Here is an 18,530-nt window from a genome sequence, read left to right as displayed (position 1 = left end):
GGGCCATAGCTGCAGGGCCAGGGCCACCCTGGCCACTCCTGCCTGTGTCTCCTTTAGAGGCTTTCATCTCCCTGACTCCTTTCTTTTTCCGCTGTCTCCTTTTCCTCTTCTGTTGAGGCATCCCTGAGCATTCCTTCCCCTGCCTACCTGGAGATCTCCAGACCGTAAGATTTAGTGTCCATGACACAGCGTATTTCTTTATAATGCCTTCCTCTTCGGGCTGTGCACCCATACCACTTCAGAGCCACTCCTGCCTGCACCTGGGAGCTTTAACATCAGAGCCTTAACCAGATGCTCTGGATGCTGCAAATTATCTTTTCAGGAAGTGACATTTTACCCCACCGGGACATTTTATAGACAGTGCCTTCACCCCGAAGGTGGGAATTTCATGAATTGTGGCAGGTCAACAAGGCAGCCATCTGGGAGCAATAGAGGGAAATGGGCATTTGCGGAGTGTCTTCCATGCTCCAGGCACAGACTATTGTGTTCTCCCAGCACCTGGTGATGTGGCATCATTCATCTCCATTTTACAGATTGGAGAACTAAAACTTGCTAGGGTCACCGGGCCAGTTACTGGGTGGGGTCAAAATGAGAATCCTCTTTTGCTTGGCTCCAGAGCCCAATTCCTCCTGGTCTTTGCAGCCTGTCTGCAGGGCCTGTCTTCTCCACTGTTTCCTCGCTAGCGCTGAGCCCAGCACCTGGCATCAACACGAAGCAATGATTGTAGAAGGTGGGCTAGAGCTGCCATGCAGGGACTTGAGCTTGGTAGAGCTAGGATAGTTGGGCAGATGATTTGGGCACCTGGGGGCTGGGGATGGGGGTGGTATTTGTCCTCTGTCTTTGTACCTTCTTCAGGTGTAACTTGGTGGACACCAGAGTTCAGAGTTGAGGTGATGCAGGGTGTAGCAGACCCAGAATTAAGGCAGGACTGTTGGTCTCTGTGGCCTCGTGAGACTGCTGAAGACCCGACCTCCCTTGTTCCTGCTGCTTCTGTGGCAGCTGGAGCCAGTGAGATGATGCCCCTTCCCCATTTATCGTTTTCTGCAGTTCTGCCTCCGTGACAGCCAGCAGGATGAGTGTGGGGAGACCCATAAGAGGGGCTAGAATGAATGTTTATGTGCATTTGGTTTTGAGTTCCTTAGCCCTTCTTTAGCAGCAGGACTAGGCTTTTAAACCTGCCATGGGCTCCGAGGCTGCCCTCCTACACTGATCACAGTGCCCCTGCTCCTTATGGGTTCCTTGCTCTGTCACCCAGGCTGGAGTGCAGTGGCGTCATTATGGTTCACTGCAGCCTCTACCTCCCAGGCTCAGGTGATCCTCCCAGTTTAGCCTCCAGAGTAGCTGGGACCACAGGCATGCACCACCATCCCTGGCTAATTTTTGTATGTTTTTATAGAGATGGGGGGTCTCACTATATTGCCCAGACTAGTCTTGAACTCTTGGACTCAAGCAATCCACCCACCTCAGCCTCCTAAAGTGCTGGGATTACAAGCATGAGCCACCAAGCCCGGTCCCCCATAGAGTTTTTACCCTGCCTGGCACACCTCCTTCATCTAGCCCCCTCTTCCTGATACTCCCAAATCGTAGGGGTTGGCTGGGAACAGGATTCACCATTCCTCCTGGAGGCACCAAGACAGGTTTTTGAGGACGATGATGACTTATGTCTCATTGATGCTCTGCTCACCCTGTGAAGGCAGGTGCATTTCTTTGTGGAAAGCCGCCCTGCTGTGTCGAAGGGGTCTAATGACACAGTGGCTTAAAGAATGAGGAGTTTGTTTTTCTGTCTCACGTAATGGCCCTGATGTCCTCAACATGAACAGACCAGGTGAGGGGGCAGCTCGGCTCCTTGTGGTCACCTGGGATCCTGTTTTTTTGAAGTTGCTGCCACATCATAGGACATTGTTGTTTGCATGGTTGAAGTTGGGTTGCAGCCATGTCAGGGCTCCAGCCAATGGAGGGGGAAGAAAGGGTGGAGGAGGCCTGCCTACCTTCCCTAGGCCCTGGTCCTCCATGGCACGTGTGCAGCATAGTCACATGGCCTCCCTGGCTGCAAGCAAGGCTGGGAAATGTCGTCTGCCTGGGCTGCTGTGTGGCCATGAAGAAGGGGAAAGTGACTTTGGGTAGGTAACTAACAGCCTCACTACAGAAGATGGAGAGTATTTTCACTTGTGTGTGCTGAGAGAAGAATATGCCTCCCTGCCAGTCATGTGCCCACACTCTTTGGCAACTTGCCCACGTGCCCCCTTCCTTGGGAAACATCTGTGTGCCGGACTATGCTGCACCAACTTAGGGGACCAGAAGCCAAAGAAGGCAATTTCTACCTTTTAGCAACTCACAGTGTAGTCTGGAGAGGGTGTGGGTGGAACCCAGACAATCTGTAAATGCCAAAACAGAGAATCTCTTTTGTCGTATGCTGGGCACCGCAGATAGAGAGCTAAAAGACCACCTGGGGCCCCGATATGCTCGCAGTTGGGCGGACTGGAAAATGGAATGAACTGCTGAGAGCAGTGTGGCTGAGGAATTAGGAGGGCTTCACAGAAGAGGTGACATTCTAGCTGGGTGCCGACGTTTTCTATTTCAAAAGATGGGGTATCTTTGGGAGAGAAAAACAATAGCAAAGGCATGGAGACTTGGAAGCTTATGGAGGGCTAGTGGCTCAGATGTGGTCTGAGCATAGTGGAAGTGAGTGAGAGAACAGGTCCCAGCTGTCTGTGAGGCTCAGTTCTCCCTCCACTGGCCTCTGCACCATCTCCTTGTTAGAGGCCTTCCCTGGTCCCCCATTCTCAATTCTAATCACTGTATTTTTCTGCTTAACTTGGGGAGGACATATAAATATCTGACACACTCTAGATGGCCTTGTGTATTGTCTGTCTCTCCTGCTAGAATGTAAACTACAGGAGAGCAAGGACTTTGTTTTGTATGGGTAAATACTGGGTCCTCAAATATTTGTTGAATGAATAAATGAGTTTACGGGAATGTGGTAAGGTGGACTGAAGATCATATTTTTGGAAATAATTGATTTCCGTGCTAAGGTGTTTGGCTTTTATTTTTAGGTAGTGGGGAGCCATAGAAAGTTTTGGAGCAGGGGAGTGACATAATCACTATTAACAAGGTTCCTGGCAGCAGCAAGGAAGATGGTCAGAGTGAGGAGAGAGTGACACTGCCCTAGGCCAGCTCCAAAACAACTTACCCTGCAGCCTGATGTGCCGTTTGTGTAGTCTGGAAACCTATTCGCAGTCATTGTGTTTGGGGCCAAGCAGAGGATTTGATCTCTGGCAGGGCTTCATCCCTAAGGGTCTAACAAACACTCTTGTGCACTGCTGGTGGAAGTGAAAATCGATAGTCTTTCTGGAAAGCAATTTGGCAAAAGGTAACAAGAACCTTAAAACTATCCCTGCTCTTTGACCTAGAAATTCCACAACAAGGACTTTATCATAGAGAACGAAGCCGAAGTGTGTGCAAAGCTTTATGCACTAAGACTTTGATTCTAGCGTGAAAAATGGAAAGTCTAAATGTGTGACTCAAGGACCTCTCAAATCCGTCCTCTCATCTCCATCCCCACTAAAACTCTGCTCGCTGCATGATAGACACAATAAACTCTGAGTCCAGGCCCCTGTTTTTTCGCTCCTCTTCTAATGCAGCAGCCTCTTAACTGATCTTCCTGCCTTCAGTCAAGACTCCTTAAACCCACTCTCCACATGGATTCCAGAGTGAACAATCAAAAATGCCTGCCTTATATATCATTTGGGGTCAGGAGTTCAAGACCAGCCTGGCCAACATGGTGAAACCCCATCTCTACTAAAAATACAAAAATTAGCCGGGCATGGTGGCATGCACCGGTAGTCCCAGCTACTTGGGAGGCTGAAGCAGGAGAATTGCTTGAACCTGGGAGGCAGAGGTTGCAGTGAGCCAAGATCACGCCACTGTGCACTCCAGCCTGGGTGACAGAGCGAGACTCTGTCTCCAAAAAAAAAAAAAAAAGAAATGCCTCTCTTAGGCCGAGCGTGGTGGCTCACACCTATAATCCCAGCACTTTGGGAAACTGAGACGGGTGGATTACCTGAGCTCAGGAGTTCAAGAGCAGCCTGAGCAACATAGGAAAACCCTGTCTCTACTAAAATATGAAAATTAACCAGGCATGGTGACAGGCGCCTGTAATACCAGCTACTGAGGAGGCTGAGGCATGAGAATTGCTTGAACCAGGATGCAGAGGTTGGAGTGAGCCAAGATCGTGCCACTGCACTCCAGCCTAGGCAACAAAGCGAAACTCTGTCTCCAAAAAAAAAAAAAAAAAAGCCTGCTTTAGCAGGCTGCAGTGGCTTGTGCCTATAATCCCAGCACTTTGGGAGGCCAACGCAGGAGGATCACTTGAGTCCAGGAGTTTGAGACCAGCCTGGGCAACCCTATCTCTACAAAAAATTTCAGAAAGAAAAAGAATGCCTATCCTTCCTTGGCTTTGCCCCTTCAGAGGCTCTCCCATCCCTTAGGGCATAATGTCCAAGTTGTGTCACTGGCCCAGAGGCCCTTGCTGATCTGCCCTTCTTTGGCTTCATTCTGACCACCTCCTGCCTCGTGTGATCTACCTGGCAGCACTGCTTGCAGCTCCACAAACCTGAGCCCAGAGTAGGCTCACACTACCTCCTCTGTCTGGTGAGCCCAGCCCTCTTGCCCTTTTGCCTGGCTAATTCCAGCTTGTCCTTTGGTACTTGGAGCAAACTTTAAGACCTTCTGCAGAGGGGGGTGAGACCACATTCACGTGTCCCCCTGATTCCTGTGCATATCACTCCCTTTGCATGTGTGCTTTAATTTCTAACAATCTCCTGACATGTGTGTCTCCCTCACTAGCTCTGACCTTGAGAGCCTCAGTGACTTTGTGTCTGTGTTCCCCAGCACGGGGCCTGGTGCATACTAGAAGCTCAATACATGTTTCTTGAATGAATGAATGAGTGAATGGATGGATGAATCGATGAATGAATGAAGAATGATGCAAGCTCTTTATTATAAGAAATGCATCCTGAGCTCTGGGCATGGTGGCTTACACCTTTAATCCCAGTGACTCAGGAGGCTGAGGCAGGAGGAATGCTGGAGCCCAGGAGTTTGAGGCTGCAGTGAGTTACAATCGCGCCACTGCACTCCAGCCTGGGCTACAGAGTGAGACCCCATCTCAAAAAAGTTTTTAAAAAAGCATCCTTTATAGTGCTCAGCACATATTTGCTCAATAAATATTTATTAGATGATTCTGTGTGAAGTAAAAACAGGATTTTTTTTGAAGTGTTATATTTATTCTAGATTTTCTTTATGTGCTGAGTCGATTTCTAAGGATAGAACCTAGGGAAGAGGGGACACAGGTAAATCCGGCAAGCAGCAGGGGTTGAGAACCACTGGTCCAGCAGCTGGTTTCAGATTAAAATGAAAACAGGATTGTGGACATCATAATGGTAGAAGCTTGTACATGCCATATGATCTCAGCAATGTGAATGCTAATTGAGAGGAACAAAAGAAAATGTCTCAACATATTATTGCTGGTTATTTGGGGGTGATAGGATATAGGTTACTTTTGTTTTTCCTTTTTATGTTTTTATTATATAATTTTTATTTTTTTAATTTTTTAAATTTTTTATTTTTTTGAGACAGAGTCTGGCTCTGTTGCCCAGGCTGGAGTGCAGTGGCGTGATCTCAGCTCACTGCAAGCTCCGCCTCCTGGGTTCATGCCATTCTCCTGCCTCAGCCTCCCGAGTAGCTGGGACTACAGGCGCCCGCCAACACGCCCGGCTCATTTTTTGTACTTTTAGTAGAGACAGGGTTTCACCTTGTTAGCCAGGATGGTCTCGATCTCCTGACCTCGTGATCCGCCTGCCTCGGCCTCCCAAAGTGCTGGGATTACAGCGTGAGCCACCACGCCCAGCCTATTTTTTTTTAATTTAACATACGCCATCTTTCTTTCTTTTTTTTTTTTTTTTTGAGATGGAGTCTCCTGGTCACCCAGGCTGGAGTGCAGTGGCACAATCTCAGCTTGCTGCAACCTCCACCTCTCAGGCTCAAGTGATCCTCCTGCCTCAGCCTCCTGAGCAGCTGGGATTACAGGCGTGCACCACCACGCCTGGCTAATTTTTGTATTTTCGTAGAGGCGAGGTTTCCGCCTGGCTAATTTTTGTACTTTTGTAGAGACGAGGTTTCACCATGTTGGCCAGGCAGGTCTCAAACTCCTGACCTCAAGTGATCTGCCTGCCTCAGCCTCCGAAAGTGCTGAAATTCCAAGCGTGAGCCACCACGCCTGGCCTACATATGTCATCTTTTAAATGTAAAAAATAAGAAAAGTGGTTGGACCAGAGACTCCTGACTGTACTTGGGATCACTGGGTCATGGAGCCAGTCCCTGAGCTTCAGCCTTCGGTTAGCCCCCCGGGGTGATTCCAGTTATTGGGTCCATTCCTGACCCTCTGGCCCTTTCTGAGCACCAGCATCCTGGTGCTCCGAGAAACTGTCTCGTGCCCTTGGAAACTGTGATAAACAGTTCTTAGGCCCACAACAGGCTCCCCTGTGGTTTCCAGGTCCCCAGGTGAGGGTAGAGCATGAGGAATGTGACAGACCATGGTGTAATGGGATTTTGCTAAGAATTTACCACCAGGAGGTAGTCTCCAAATGGGTCCCAGAATAGAAAAACTGGCCTGTGGTGTGATGAGGAGTGGGACCACAGACCTGGGGGCCAAGACCAGCAGGAAGACTCAGCAACAAGGCATTGTGATCCTGGGGGCTGGGTAGTTGGCCATCCTGGCAGGCAGTTGGAGGTGGGCAGGGACAGCCAGGTGGGACACTGAGGGTTAGAAAGGTGAGTCAAGGAGTAGATACTGGGGGGCTGACTGGGCCGGGAGAGCAGCCAGTGGAGGGAGCACCTTGGGCCAAGGCGCTCTCAGTCTGCCATCTCTTGGCCCTGGAGCAAACCAAGCAGCTGGAGTTGTCTGCAGGGAGATTTGTAAGTTCACTTGTTTGCTGTTTCATGCCATCTTCCTCCCAAAGCCTTTCCTGAGTCTCTTCCTGTATATGTTCCACAGTTAAGGTGAGCTCTTTTTCTCCTTGAAAGCCCTGTTGGGCAGGGCTCAGTGGCTCACGCCTGTAATCCCAGCACTTTGGGAGGCCGAGGCGGGCGGATCACAAAGTCAAGAGATTGAGACCATCCTGGCCAACGTGGTGAAACCCCGTCTCTGTTAAAAGTATAAAAATTAGTTGGGTGTGGTGGCGGGCGCCTGTAGTCCCAGCTACTCGGGAGGCTGAGGCAGGAGAATCGCTTGAACCCGGGAGATGGAGGTTGCAGTAAGCCAAGGTCGCGCCACTGCACTCCAGCCTGGGCAACGAGCACAACTCCATCTCAAAAAAAAAAGAAAGAAAGAAAGAAAGAAAGCCTTGTTGGTCTTTGGTCTTGCTTCTTATCACCTTCATCACTTTCTAATGTTGTACTCTTATTTCTGGTGTGTCTCGGGCCCCTCCCAAGGGCAGCATGGAGTCTGGTGCATCTTCGAAGTCCATGTGGATAGTACAGTGCCTGGCCCATGGTCAGGGTCCAGGGGAAGAGGAGTGCTTTGCATCCACTTTCCCAGCTGGAAAGCTCTGTTCCTGGCCTTGTGGCTGACTCCTGCATGGTGTTTCCCTGGGTCACCACGGCGACAAGATGCTCACTTGCAAGCAAATAGCATCCCCTGCCTAGGGCTGCCAGCCTCAGCATTTCTTGACCTCCAGCTGAGCTGAAACTGAGAGGATGCCTTTTCCACCAGCTGGGAGCTGAGCCCATAGGGCTCCCTCCCTGACCCTTTGGTGACTATGCTGAAAGCAGATACCTTCTGCTGCCCCGGGTTTGCTGCCTCCTCCTTCCCACCCACTGCTAGAGCCTGTCTGGCATCTATGAAGGGAGGACATTTGGGCCAAAACAGGTGGTGGTCTCCTAGCACACAGCTACCAGCTGCATCCTGTCTGCAAGGGGGACTTCTTCCCGGGGCTTTGCTTTCTCTTGGGTTTCAGCACCATGGAAGGCTGCCTGTATTCTACGCCATGGCGGGTGGGAGAAGGGTACGAGGAGGCTGCTCTTGCCTGGTCTCGGGCTGGTGGAGCATATCTGAGGGAATGAGGCCTGATCTGTCTGCCCTCCCTCTTCGCAGCATCCCCCTTTGCCCTCACCCCCACCAAGTCTGACTCAGCCCTTGCTTGACACGGATCTTAAGCTCTGGGCCGGGTGTGGTGGCTCACCCTGTAATCCTGGCACTTTGAGAGGCCTAGGCGGGCAGATCACTTGAGGTCAGGAGTTTGAGACCAGGCTGGCCAACATGGTGAAACCCCGTCTCTACTAAAAATACAAAAATTAGCTGGGTGTGGTGGTGCAGACCTGTAGTCCCAGCTTCTCAGGAGGTTGAGGCAGAGAATCACTTGAACCCGGGAGGTCGAGGTTACAATGAGCCAAGATCATGCCACTACACTCAAGCCTGCATGACAAAGCAAGACTCCATCTCAAAAAAAAAAAAAAAAAAAAGCCCTCATCAGACTCGCCTTGGGAGGGGCAAGTGATGTGAGCCACAGCCCATCTGCCCTAGGTCGGCCGGGCCCTGAAACCTTCTACTGCCTGGAAACCTTGCAGGCAGGACCAGCTGCGACCTTTTCTGGCCAGCTTCTGCTGCCTTCCCCTAAGACAAAGGCCCGAGGACAGCTTGCCAAGGGTTCCACTGGTTTCTGCCTTTCCGCAGGGCTCCTCTATTGGGCCCTTTCCCACTTCACCTCCTTCCCAGGAAACCAGAGCTCTCACCACCTCCCATGTGGTCCACTCCCTGGTTCATTCTGTCAGCTTTTATTGAGCACCTATTGTGTGTCAGGCATTGGCCTGAGCCCTGGGACTGAGATGGGGAGGGGCCAGCCCTGCCCTTACAGCTTGTTTGTGGTACAGTTCGCACAAAGCGGCTTAAATGGGAGCTTTGTTTGATCCAAGGCAGCTAGAAACAGTCTTTCCTTCGAGGTACCTTGTAGAAGACACTCCAAGTCCTGGCTAAGCTTTCTCCACTTTGTCATGACAAGGATCTTTTATTGCCTTTCCCCGTAAGTCTCAAGATTTTCTACCACACCACATTCAAGCAAAAGCTTAAGGCACTAAGGAACACACACACACACACACACACATACACACACACACCACCCTTACTCCTAAAAAAAGCCAAAACATGCACAAATATATATCCTAGAATGTGAAAGGTCCACCACCCCGCTTCTGGGGTAGAAAAGGTGGTGTGTGTTCCTCCAGATTTTTTCCCTTGCAGATGCTAACACTGTCTTTACAAACTTGGGCCCATTTGGGAGCTGCCAGTTTGCTTGGGAGGCACACAGCCTCCAAGGGCCACCATCTGACCCCTGGCAGAGACTCCAGCCCACACCTCTGCCCAGAGTAGAAATGATGTCAAGCTCGCAGTCCTTGCCTGCCTCCCCACCAAGTGCCACTCAGCCAGCCTTTCTAAAGCCCTCTGTTGAAAGCCCTCATTGGCCAGGAGGGGGTGGCCTTTCTCCCTGCCACCCCCTTGAGCCCCACACTCCTCTTTCCCTGGAAGAAGAGGGCTTGTGTGGGCAGTGCAGAGATCTTACCTGGACTCAGGAGGCTGGGGGCTTCTGGGCTTTTCTGCCCATTCTTCCTCACTCTGGCCATATCTCTCACCTCCTCTGTCTCATGGCCCCAAGAAACCAAGTCACAGAGGCATCACCATCCAGGTTGGCCAAAGCCTCCTTTCTGGACTGGCCTGCTACCAGCTCCGTGTGAACGGCTAGTTCCCATATGCTGATAAGACATATCAACAGCTAGGTCTTAGCATTTCCATTAAACAACAACTAGGTCTTAGCATTTCTGTTAAAAAAAAAAATTACTTGGCCTGGTGCGGTGGCTCACGCCTGTAATCCCAGCACTTTGGGAGGCTGAGGTGGGCGGATCACGAGATCAGGAGATCGAGACCATCCTGGCTAACACAGTGAAACCCCATCTCTACTGAAAATACAAAAAATTAGCTGGGCGTGGTGGCATGTGCCTGTAGTCCCAGCTACTCTGGAGGCTGAGGCAGGAGAATCGCTTGAACCCAGGAGGCGAAGGTTGCAGTGAGCCAACATCGAGCCACTGCACTCCAGCCTGGGCAACAGAGCAAGACTCCATCTCAAAAAAAAAAAAAAGAAAAAGAAAAAGAAAAAAAAATTACTTGCAGCTGCAGTGGCTCATACCTATAATTCTGGCACCATGGGAGGATCACTTGAAGCCAGGAGTTTGAGATCAGCCTGGGCAACAAAGCAAGACCCCATCTCTACAAAATCTTTTTTTAAATTAGCCAGGTGCAGTGGTACACTCCTGTAGGCCTAGCTACTCAGGAGGCTGAGGTGGAAGGGTCGCTTGATACCAAGTGTTCAAGGCTTCAGTGAGCCATGACCACACTACTGCACTCTAATCTGGGTGACACAGCAAGATCTTGTTTCAAAAAATAAAAATAAAAAATTAATTTATCACCTACATGTAGTTGGAGAGAAATAATAATAATAATAATGATAATAATAATAATTATTATCATTATTATTATTATTATTTCGAGACAGAATTTTGCTCTAGTCACCCAGGCTGGAGTGCAGTCGTGTGAGCTCACTGCAACCTCTGCCTCCCGGGTTCAAGTGATTCTCTTGCCTCAGCCTCCCAAGTAGCTGGGATTATAGGCGCCCGCCACCACACACGGCTAATTTTGTATTTTTAGTAGAGATGGGGTTTCACCATGTTGGTCAGGCTTGTCTCGAACTCCTGACCTCATGTGATCCACCCACCTCTGCCTCCCAAAGTGCTGGGATTACAGGTGTGAGCCACTGCACCCGGCCAGGAGAGATTCTTTAGAGACCCGAGTGAGGTGGTCATACAAGGTCTTCGTCATGACACAGTTGGGAGTTGTCCTTTAGTCCCCCAGTGGTGGCACGGCTGGTCAGAACAGGAGCCTGGCAGCCAGGGTGAAGGAGACTAGAGAAGAAGAAAATGGGGCAATCTGTGGGTACCCCAGCTAGTGTTTGATTTTAAAATGACCCCTGCCCACCATACTACAGACTTGTGTTCAGACATTTATGTAGACCTGACTTTGTCAATGCAGAATAAAGACCAGTGTCTCGTAGGAGGCCAGTGGGCCCAGGGGCAGGGTGCCCATCAGAACTTGCAGGGTCTGGGCCAACTCATGGGGCCTCAGCCTGTCCTGCCGGCCTACACACTCCACCCAGCCTGACTCCAGGCCGTAGATGCTTCTGTACCTTCCACTGGGAATGCCTCCTCCCTCACCCTCTTTCAAGGCCAGGATCACAATGTCATTCCTCCTCTAGGAAGTCTCCCCAAATTTGTTCCTTTCAAGCCTTCTGAATCTCCTTTATGCCACTTCCTGCTTGTCCAGTGGTGGAGTCATTCGGTCATACATTTATTCATTCATTCAACTCACACAGCAGGAGGCACAGGGTGCAACTGTGAGGGAGAGACCAGGGCCCTCCCTTGGAGGGGCTGACCTTCGGAGAGGTACAGAAAAGTGAGGAAATGATGGCAGAATTGGAGTAGACGTGCATTCGGACAACAAGGGGTGTGGTGGGGACTGAGGGAGCCCACTTTAGTTAGGCCAGCAGGGCAGGCCTGTCTGAGGAGGTGGTCTTTAAACCTGGAGACACACTTTAAGGTAATTAGAATGGCTCCCTCATTTTCTCAGCCCCTTGAGTGCCCGACAGGATCTTAAACACAGTGAGTATGCAGGAATTGTGTGTTGAAATGAATCTAGGCCATGACACTTTTGTCTGGGCCTGAGCACCCTGGTAATCATCACCCTTTCCTGCCTTAGGGCTCCCCAGCCCCACCTCTAGCTGTCATTTGACCATGAAGAATTGGGTTACCTTGGGGGTCGGGTGGCCGAGGCTGCTCCCAGGCCAAGCCCATTAGCACTAGGGGTAGGATAGCTAGAGAGCAGGGGCCAGCGACCTGCACATAGCTTGGAGGCTACGTGTGACCTGTGCTCTTACACCTGGATTCTTGATCAGAAATGCCTCACCTCCCCTGTCACTCTCATTATTGCAGAAGGAAACTGAGGCCCAAAGCTTGTATGCCACCTCTCCCTCCAGCAGCAGCAGAGGCCAAAGCAGGGCAGGTCACTGTATGTGGAGAGGGTGAGTGAGGTAAGAGGTCTGAAAGGAGGGAGGAGGGTGAGGCTTGCTCCCACCTGGGCCCTCCCTGCCAGCCGGAGCCTATTTCCAGAGTCCTTGTCACACAAGATCAGAGCTGGACATGACCTTAGAGATGAGCTAACCCAGCTCCCTCCCTCCCCTGCAGTAGAAGCAGAAAGGAGGCCTGGTCTTTCAGGGTGTGTGCTTCTAACAGGCTTTCTCTTTTTTTTTTTTTTTTTTGAGACAGGGTCTCTGTCTGTCATCCAGGCCGGAATGAAGTGGCATGATCTCAGCCCACTGCAACCTCTACCTCCCAGGTTCAAGCAATTCTTGTGCCTCAGCCTCCCAAGTAGCTGGGACTACAGGTGTGTGCCACCACACCTGGCTAATTTTTGTATTTTAAGTAGAGATGGGCTTTCACTGTGTTGGCCAGGCTGGTCTTGAACTCCTGGCCTCAAGTAATCCTCCCGCCTTGGCCTCCCAAAATGCTTGGATTACAGGCACCAGCCACCATGCTCAGCCCCAACAGACTTTCCACATACCTCTACTCTAGCGCCTACTGGTTCGTCTGCTTGTTTCACTCGTTTTTAAAATTTGCATGTATTGGCCAGGCACAGTGGCTCGCACCTGTAATCTCTGTACTTTGGGAGGCTGAGGTGAGAGGATCCCTTGAGGCCAGGGGTTTAAGACCAACCCGGGCAACATAGTGAGACCTCATCCCTATTTTATTTTTAAAAAATTAAAAATAGAAATAAAATTTAAAGATTTACATATATTATTTATTATACATTTGCATGTTTTAAAAATGTACCACAGAGTAACAGATTACAAAGATTTCCTAAATTACACTTTCAAATATATTCAAAATAGTGAGCATGAGCAAAATGTATGAGAAAACTAAGAGGGATCCTTGTGTATCATTTGTGTGATTCAGCTCCAGCCCAGACAGTGATATGAGCTCGTCTGGTCAGGGACTTGTCATGCTCGTCTGGACGTCCACCGTGCCTGGCACTGGTAGATGACAGTGAACATTTTATGAATGACTGTGGGAATGATCTGAGCAGTTTCTACTTTAACAGGGTGTCTGTGGGCTTATGAGAGTCTCTTTCCTCTGGGTCTCAAAGCTTTTTTTGCACAGAATCTGGTAACCCTTCTGTGTGTATATGTGTGTGTGAGTGTGTTATTGCACATATGGTTTGCTTTGCAGTTTGGGGCAGAGGCTGGGGATTTTTGGAGGGCTAGGATCTTGCCTTAGCTGTCTTTGTGGTCCTCAGGAGCGCTGCACAGGTCTTTCCACAAAGTGGATGTGAGTTGAGTGTTAAGAGCTGGAATGGGCCCTGGGAACCATGTTACAGATGAGCGGCGCCAGGGAGAAGACCTGCCCAGGTCACATGGTGCATTAGGGCCGTGCCTGGCAGTGCTTCTGTTGCCCTGGGCCTGAGGTGTCCCAGTTCAGGCAGCTGAGTTGGGTGCTGCCCAGGAGGTGAAGGCTGTTTAACAGCACAAGCGGGTTTCTCTGAGAGGCCTGAGATGGGCAATGTCAGGTAGGAGCTGAAGCTCACATGTCCTCTGGAGCCTGGGGTTTCTGGAGGTGTCAGGAGGGATGAGCAGGGGAACAACAACCCCAACCCTGAACAGCTCCACTTTACCTGCCTCAGATAGGCTTCTTTCAAAGCCTTTCACTACCTTTGAAAAAAGTTTTGGGCTGGGAGCAGTGGCTCACACCTGGAATCCCAGCCCTTTAGGAGGCTAAGGCGGGAGGATCACTTGAGCCCAGGAGTTCAAGACCAGTGTGGGCAACAAAGGGACAGACCCTGTCTCTACAAAAATTTAAAAGTTAGCTGGGTGTGGGTGATGCACACTTGTGGTCCCAGCTACTCAGGAGGCTAAGGTAGGAGTATCTCTTGAGCCCAGGAGGTGGAGGCTGCAGTGAGCTGTGATTGTGCCTCTGCACTCCAGCCTGGGCAACAGAGAGAGGCCCCATCGCAAAAAAAAAAAAAAAAAAAAAAAAAAAAGTTTTGCTGTTTTTTAAAAAAGTTCAAGACTGGTTGTTAACACCCAAAACAGGCCTCACCTGCCTACTCCCTCAAGCCTTTCTTGGGGGAGGGGACGGACTGTATGGGGGGAGGTGAGGTTGTGTTTAGTTGGGGGTCCTGCTCTTGCGGCCTGGTGGGAGGCTGGGGATATGGTGTGTGGGAGGACAGGAGGCCCTGTCTCTCCCTGCTCCCTGCGCAGACACCAGGGCCAACTCCTAGAGGCGGCTCTGTCACCGTTAGCTCCCTTCCTTCCAGATCCACCTCCTTAAGCATTGCCAAATCAAATAGCTGGGATGCCTGTGCAGCCCCTGAGGCCCTTCCAGGCAACCACCCCCAGAGGGCTGGGTGCAGCCAAAGCCTCCGACCATTTCCGCCCCCTCTCCTGAGGGGCTGCCACCTCCCATCTGGAACCTTCTCTGAGGAAGGGGGAGGGGCATGGCACCACCAGGGTTGGGGTCATCACCTCTCCTCCAGAAATCTGGATCCTGTTACCCTCCTATAGAGGGAGCAAGGAGGCTCTGTTCACTGAGGTCTTGTTTTTTCACACTTTTTTGTGGGTTTTTGCTTTATATTTCACAGGAACTTCAAATAACTCAGGTAGACTGTACACAGAATAGGACTCGTTAATAAGTGCTGGAAATGGAATTAGGTGGAAAGAGGTTCATGCATTGATTCATCTTAGAACTGCTTCCTGAGCATCAGCTAGACTCCCTCCCATGTTCTGAGAGCTTATGACCTACCAGGCCCTTGACACTCAGGAGACGCAGTAGCTTGTGGGGGTCAGGATGGGAGTTCCAGAGCCAGCCCACCACCCAGCTGTGTGGCCTTTGGATTAGATGATGTAATACATATGAAGTGTTTAGAAGACTGCCTGGCATATGACAAGCATTTAATAAATGTTAGCAGTTCTTGTTCATGTCATTCTTATGACCGTAGTGCTTGTGCTACTCCTGTAAGTTATAGTTATTAGCCCCATTTTCTAGATATGGAAACTGAGGTTCTCAGAGGTTGAATAACGTGCGTAAGTCATGCACGTAAGTGGCAGAGCCAGGGTTCTCTCTCAGGTTTGGAATCTGAGGCTTTTGGCAACCTACTAGTACTGCTTATCTGGTTCCAGGCTAGGAGCTGGGCATCTAGACGTCAGCACGAAGGAGACCACCTGCTGCCTTGATGAGCTCACAGCCTGGCATGGAGGCAGACATGGGCATTGCCGAGTCAATTTCTGGAGACACCATGTGGGTTAGACCCCAGCCAGGCTGTGTGGGCGGCAGGGTAGGACTGGCCAATGGTGTCAGCTGGGCCTTTTGTCCTGGGCTGGAGGCAGCGCTGCTTCTCTGCCTGTCAGCTGCCTGTGTGTCCACTAGGGGTTGGTCTCGCTGCCCGGGGGAGTTGGTAGGCATGACGGGGTCTGGAACAGGCAGCGGGCTGGGAGTGAGAGGACCTGAAACCACTCACTGGATTCCTGTCATTGCCTCAGTGTCCTCATCCGTAAAAGGAGAGTAGTTATATTTGCCACACAGGGTCGTTACAAGGATTAAGTGAAATGAAGCATGTAAAAAAATATCTTACCAGGCACAGTGGCTCATGCTTGTAATCCTAGCACTTTGGGAGGCTGAGGCAGGAGGATTGCTTGAGCCCAATAATTTGAGACCAGCCTGGGCAACACAGGCAGATCTCATCTCTACAAAAAATCTAAAAATTGTCCAGGCATGGTGGTATGTGCCTGTAGTCCCAGCTACTTTGGGAGGCTGAGACAGGAGGATTGCTTGAGCGCAGGAGGTCAAGGCTGCAGTGGGCTATGATCGCACCACTGCACTCCAGCCTGGATAACAGAGCAAGACCCTGTCTCAAAAAAACAAAACAAAACAAAAAAACTCCTTATAATCATAAAACTGGTATTTCTACAATTAGTAAGTAATCGCTACCATTTCAAGCTCCTACTGTGTGCTCCACAGCACTGCAGTCCTCACTGCAGTCCCTCTAGGTGGATATTAGGATATTATTGCTCCCATTTTATGGATGTGGAAACTGGTCCAGAGGTTCAGCTGCTCCAGGTCACACCTGTGAGGGGGTGGAGTTGGGAGTTAGACCTAGGTTTTAGGTCTGATTCTTTTTTTTTTTTTTTTTTGAGATGCAGTTTCACTCTTGTCATCCAGGCTGAAGTGCAGTGGTGTGATCTCGGCTCACTGCAACCTCTGCCTCCCTAGTTTAAGCAATTCGCCTGCCTCAGCCTCCTGAGTAGCTGGGATTACAGGTGCCCACCACCACACCCAGTTAATTTTTTGTATGTTTAGTAGAGATGGGGTTTCACCATGTTTACCAGGCTGGTCTCAAACTCCTAACCTCAGGTGATCCATCCGCCTCGGCCTCCCAAAATGATGGGATTACAGGCATGAGCCACCATGCCCGGCCTCCTCTCTGATTCTTAAAGCCACCTCTCTATGTTCCAAAGCCTCTGAGTTGTCTTCCCTCCCAGCCCCGCCCCTCACTAATAAGTTCCTGAAGCAGCTGTGGCTGTTCCAGGGTGGGGGCCAGGCTGAGAGTGGTGCCCCAGCCAGGCCCACCATCCAGGCCCTGCATCTGGCGGTGGGCAGGATGCGTCCTATACAGCCAGAGGGATGGAGGGATATAGGCTTTACCTGCCCACAGCCCCGAGTTATGGTGGCAGTAGCAGGTTCCCCTCCCAACCAGTCTGGCAAGCCAGTTTTGTTGGCCTGTGAGTCACACCAGCACTGATGAGTCAGGTTTTTCCCTTCTTCGTGCCCAGAGCAGCTGGGGAAGGAGTAGGGGGTTTCTTAGGAAACAGGACCTCCCTCCCTCTGCTCTCCCACTCATCCCCTTGCCTTGGAGCTGCTCATTTTCTATCTGGAGGGCCATGGCTCAGCCCTGGAGAAAGAGGCCTTCATGTTCCCACTAAAGAGAGTGTCTGGGCATGGGCCACACTGGGCAGGAAAGACTGGGCCCCAGGCTGAGTTTAGTCAGGAGGCGGAGGGTGAAGCGGCCTTCTCTGTTGGGAAGGAGAGGAGGGCAGCAGTCCCAGGCTGTCTGACTCCAAAGCCCGTGCTCTTGGCCGGTAGGCTTGCCCTCTCCTGTCTATAAAGTGGGATTATCCTCTGGACAGGGCAGCTGGGTTTCCCCAAACAGAGGGTCCCCTGAGCCACCGGCTTCTTGCCTTTTGACCACCCTGGCTATAAGGTCTGTCCATATGGTCAGCCTCATGCAGGCATAGCACAGGCATGGAACCCTCTCAGAGGCCTCATTAAACCCAGCCAAAGCAGCCAGCCAACTGGGCAGCCTGGTTCTAGATCAGCACTTCTTGGCCCTGGCCATATGTTGGAATCACCTAGAGAGCTTTTAAACCTCTCTGCTGCTCCCAAACTCCAGAGCAAGGAAGTCAGAATCCCAGGGAGCAGGCTCCAGGCAACCATGTTTTTGGTGGACCACACTAGATTGCCTCTCAAGAACCTGCCCTCCCAGAGGTGACAGTGAAGTTGCAAGCACAGCACAACACCCAGGGAACAGTCATGCTAGAGTGCAGTGCGGACCCCGAGGGTCAGAAGAGACACGTGGGGAGAGGGGGGAGCACCTGGTGGGAAGAGGGCTTCAGTCCTGCATCCTGACCAGGCATGGCTTGGGAAGGAAACCAGGGAGGATGCTGGTCTGACAGCTCTGGTGAGTCACGGGCCGCGGAGGAGGAAGGGGAAGGGATGAGTCAGGCACAGCTGCCTGCATGGCCTGAGCCTGGCTTGGGAAGAGAATGAACGTGCTTCTCTGTTGATCCACAAACCCAGTGTTGTGGTCCTGAGCCGTGCCACATGAAGGAGCGGGTGAGCCTTGAAAAGATGGGGTTCCCAGGGCAGGGCATGTTAGGCATCTGTGTGTGCACTTCACACCTCGCACAGAAACTCCCTGGAGTATTTTGGCATTTCTGTAAGGCAGACTGATGAGTGGCATTCGCATTTGGCAGATGTGCTTGGACAGATGAAGCCCTGTGCCCTGGATGACACAGCAGGTCCTGATGTAAATGGACCCAGGTCTTCTGACCCCAAGTTCACCCCACTGAAGACACAGACCTGAAAGACAGAAAGACAGTAACCTAGAGCCTGCTGCTGGGGTGTGGACTAAATGAACTATAAGGCTTGCAAGAATTAGGAACCACAACCAGAGTGAAAATTATGAAATTATGAAAATTATGGGGTCTTTTCTGGCTCCAGCCCGAACAGTTGTGGGCAGATTTGCTATAGTGTTTGCTGTGGAGCAGGGGGCTGGTGCTCAAATGGAGTATGCAGGAGCCTGGTGGGGCTTAGTGCTGGATGGGCCA

At 51.0% G+C, this 18,530-nt stretch overlaps 1 protein-coding gene across 3 annotated transcripts in view; it reads left to right on the top strand.

The window, feature by feature from the left end:
• UBTD1 (ubiquitin domain containing 1) overlaps window positions 1–18,530 on the top strand; it is a 68,510-nt gene that overhangs the window by 23,769 nt on the left and 26,211 nt on the right. The window contains exon 2 of one of the 3 annotated variants that reach the window (XM_063629518.1): window positions 12,088–12,176. The exons of 1 other annotated variant lie outside the window; for it this stretch is intronic. In XM_063629518.1, coding sequence (XP_063485588.1) covers window positions 12,113–12,176 — 64 coding nt within the window. In that variant the 5' untranslated portion in view covers window positions 12,088–12,112. Of the gene's footprint in view, window positions 1–12,087; window positions 12,186–18,530 lie in introns of those variants that run through there. One more of the 3 variants, XM_063629522.1, reaches the window with a different exon arrangement.

This window comes from Symphalangus syndactylus, chromosome 2, assembly GCF_028878055.3.
Source record: "Symphalangus syndactylus isolate Jambi chromosome 2, NHGRI_mSymSyn1-v2.1_pri, whole genome shotgun sequence".
NCBI classification, from domain to species: Eukaryota; Metazoa; Chordata; class Mammalia; order Primates; family Hylobatidae; genus Symphalangus; species Symphalangus syndactylus.
Note: the sequence above shows the minus strand (reverse complement) of the source record. Positions and strands in the feature narration are given on the sequence as shown.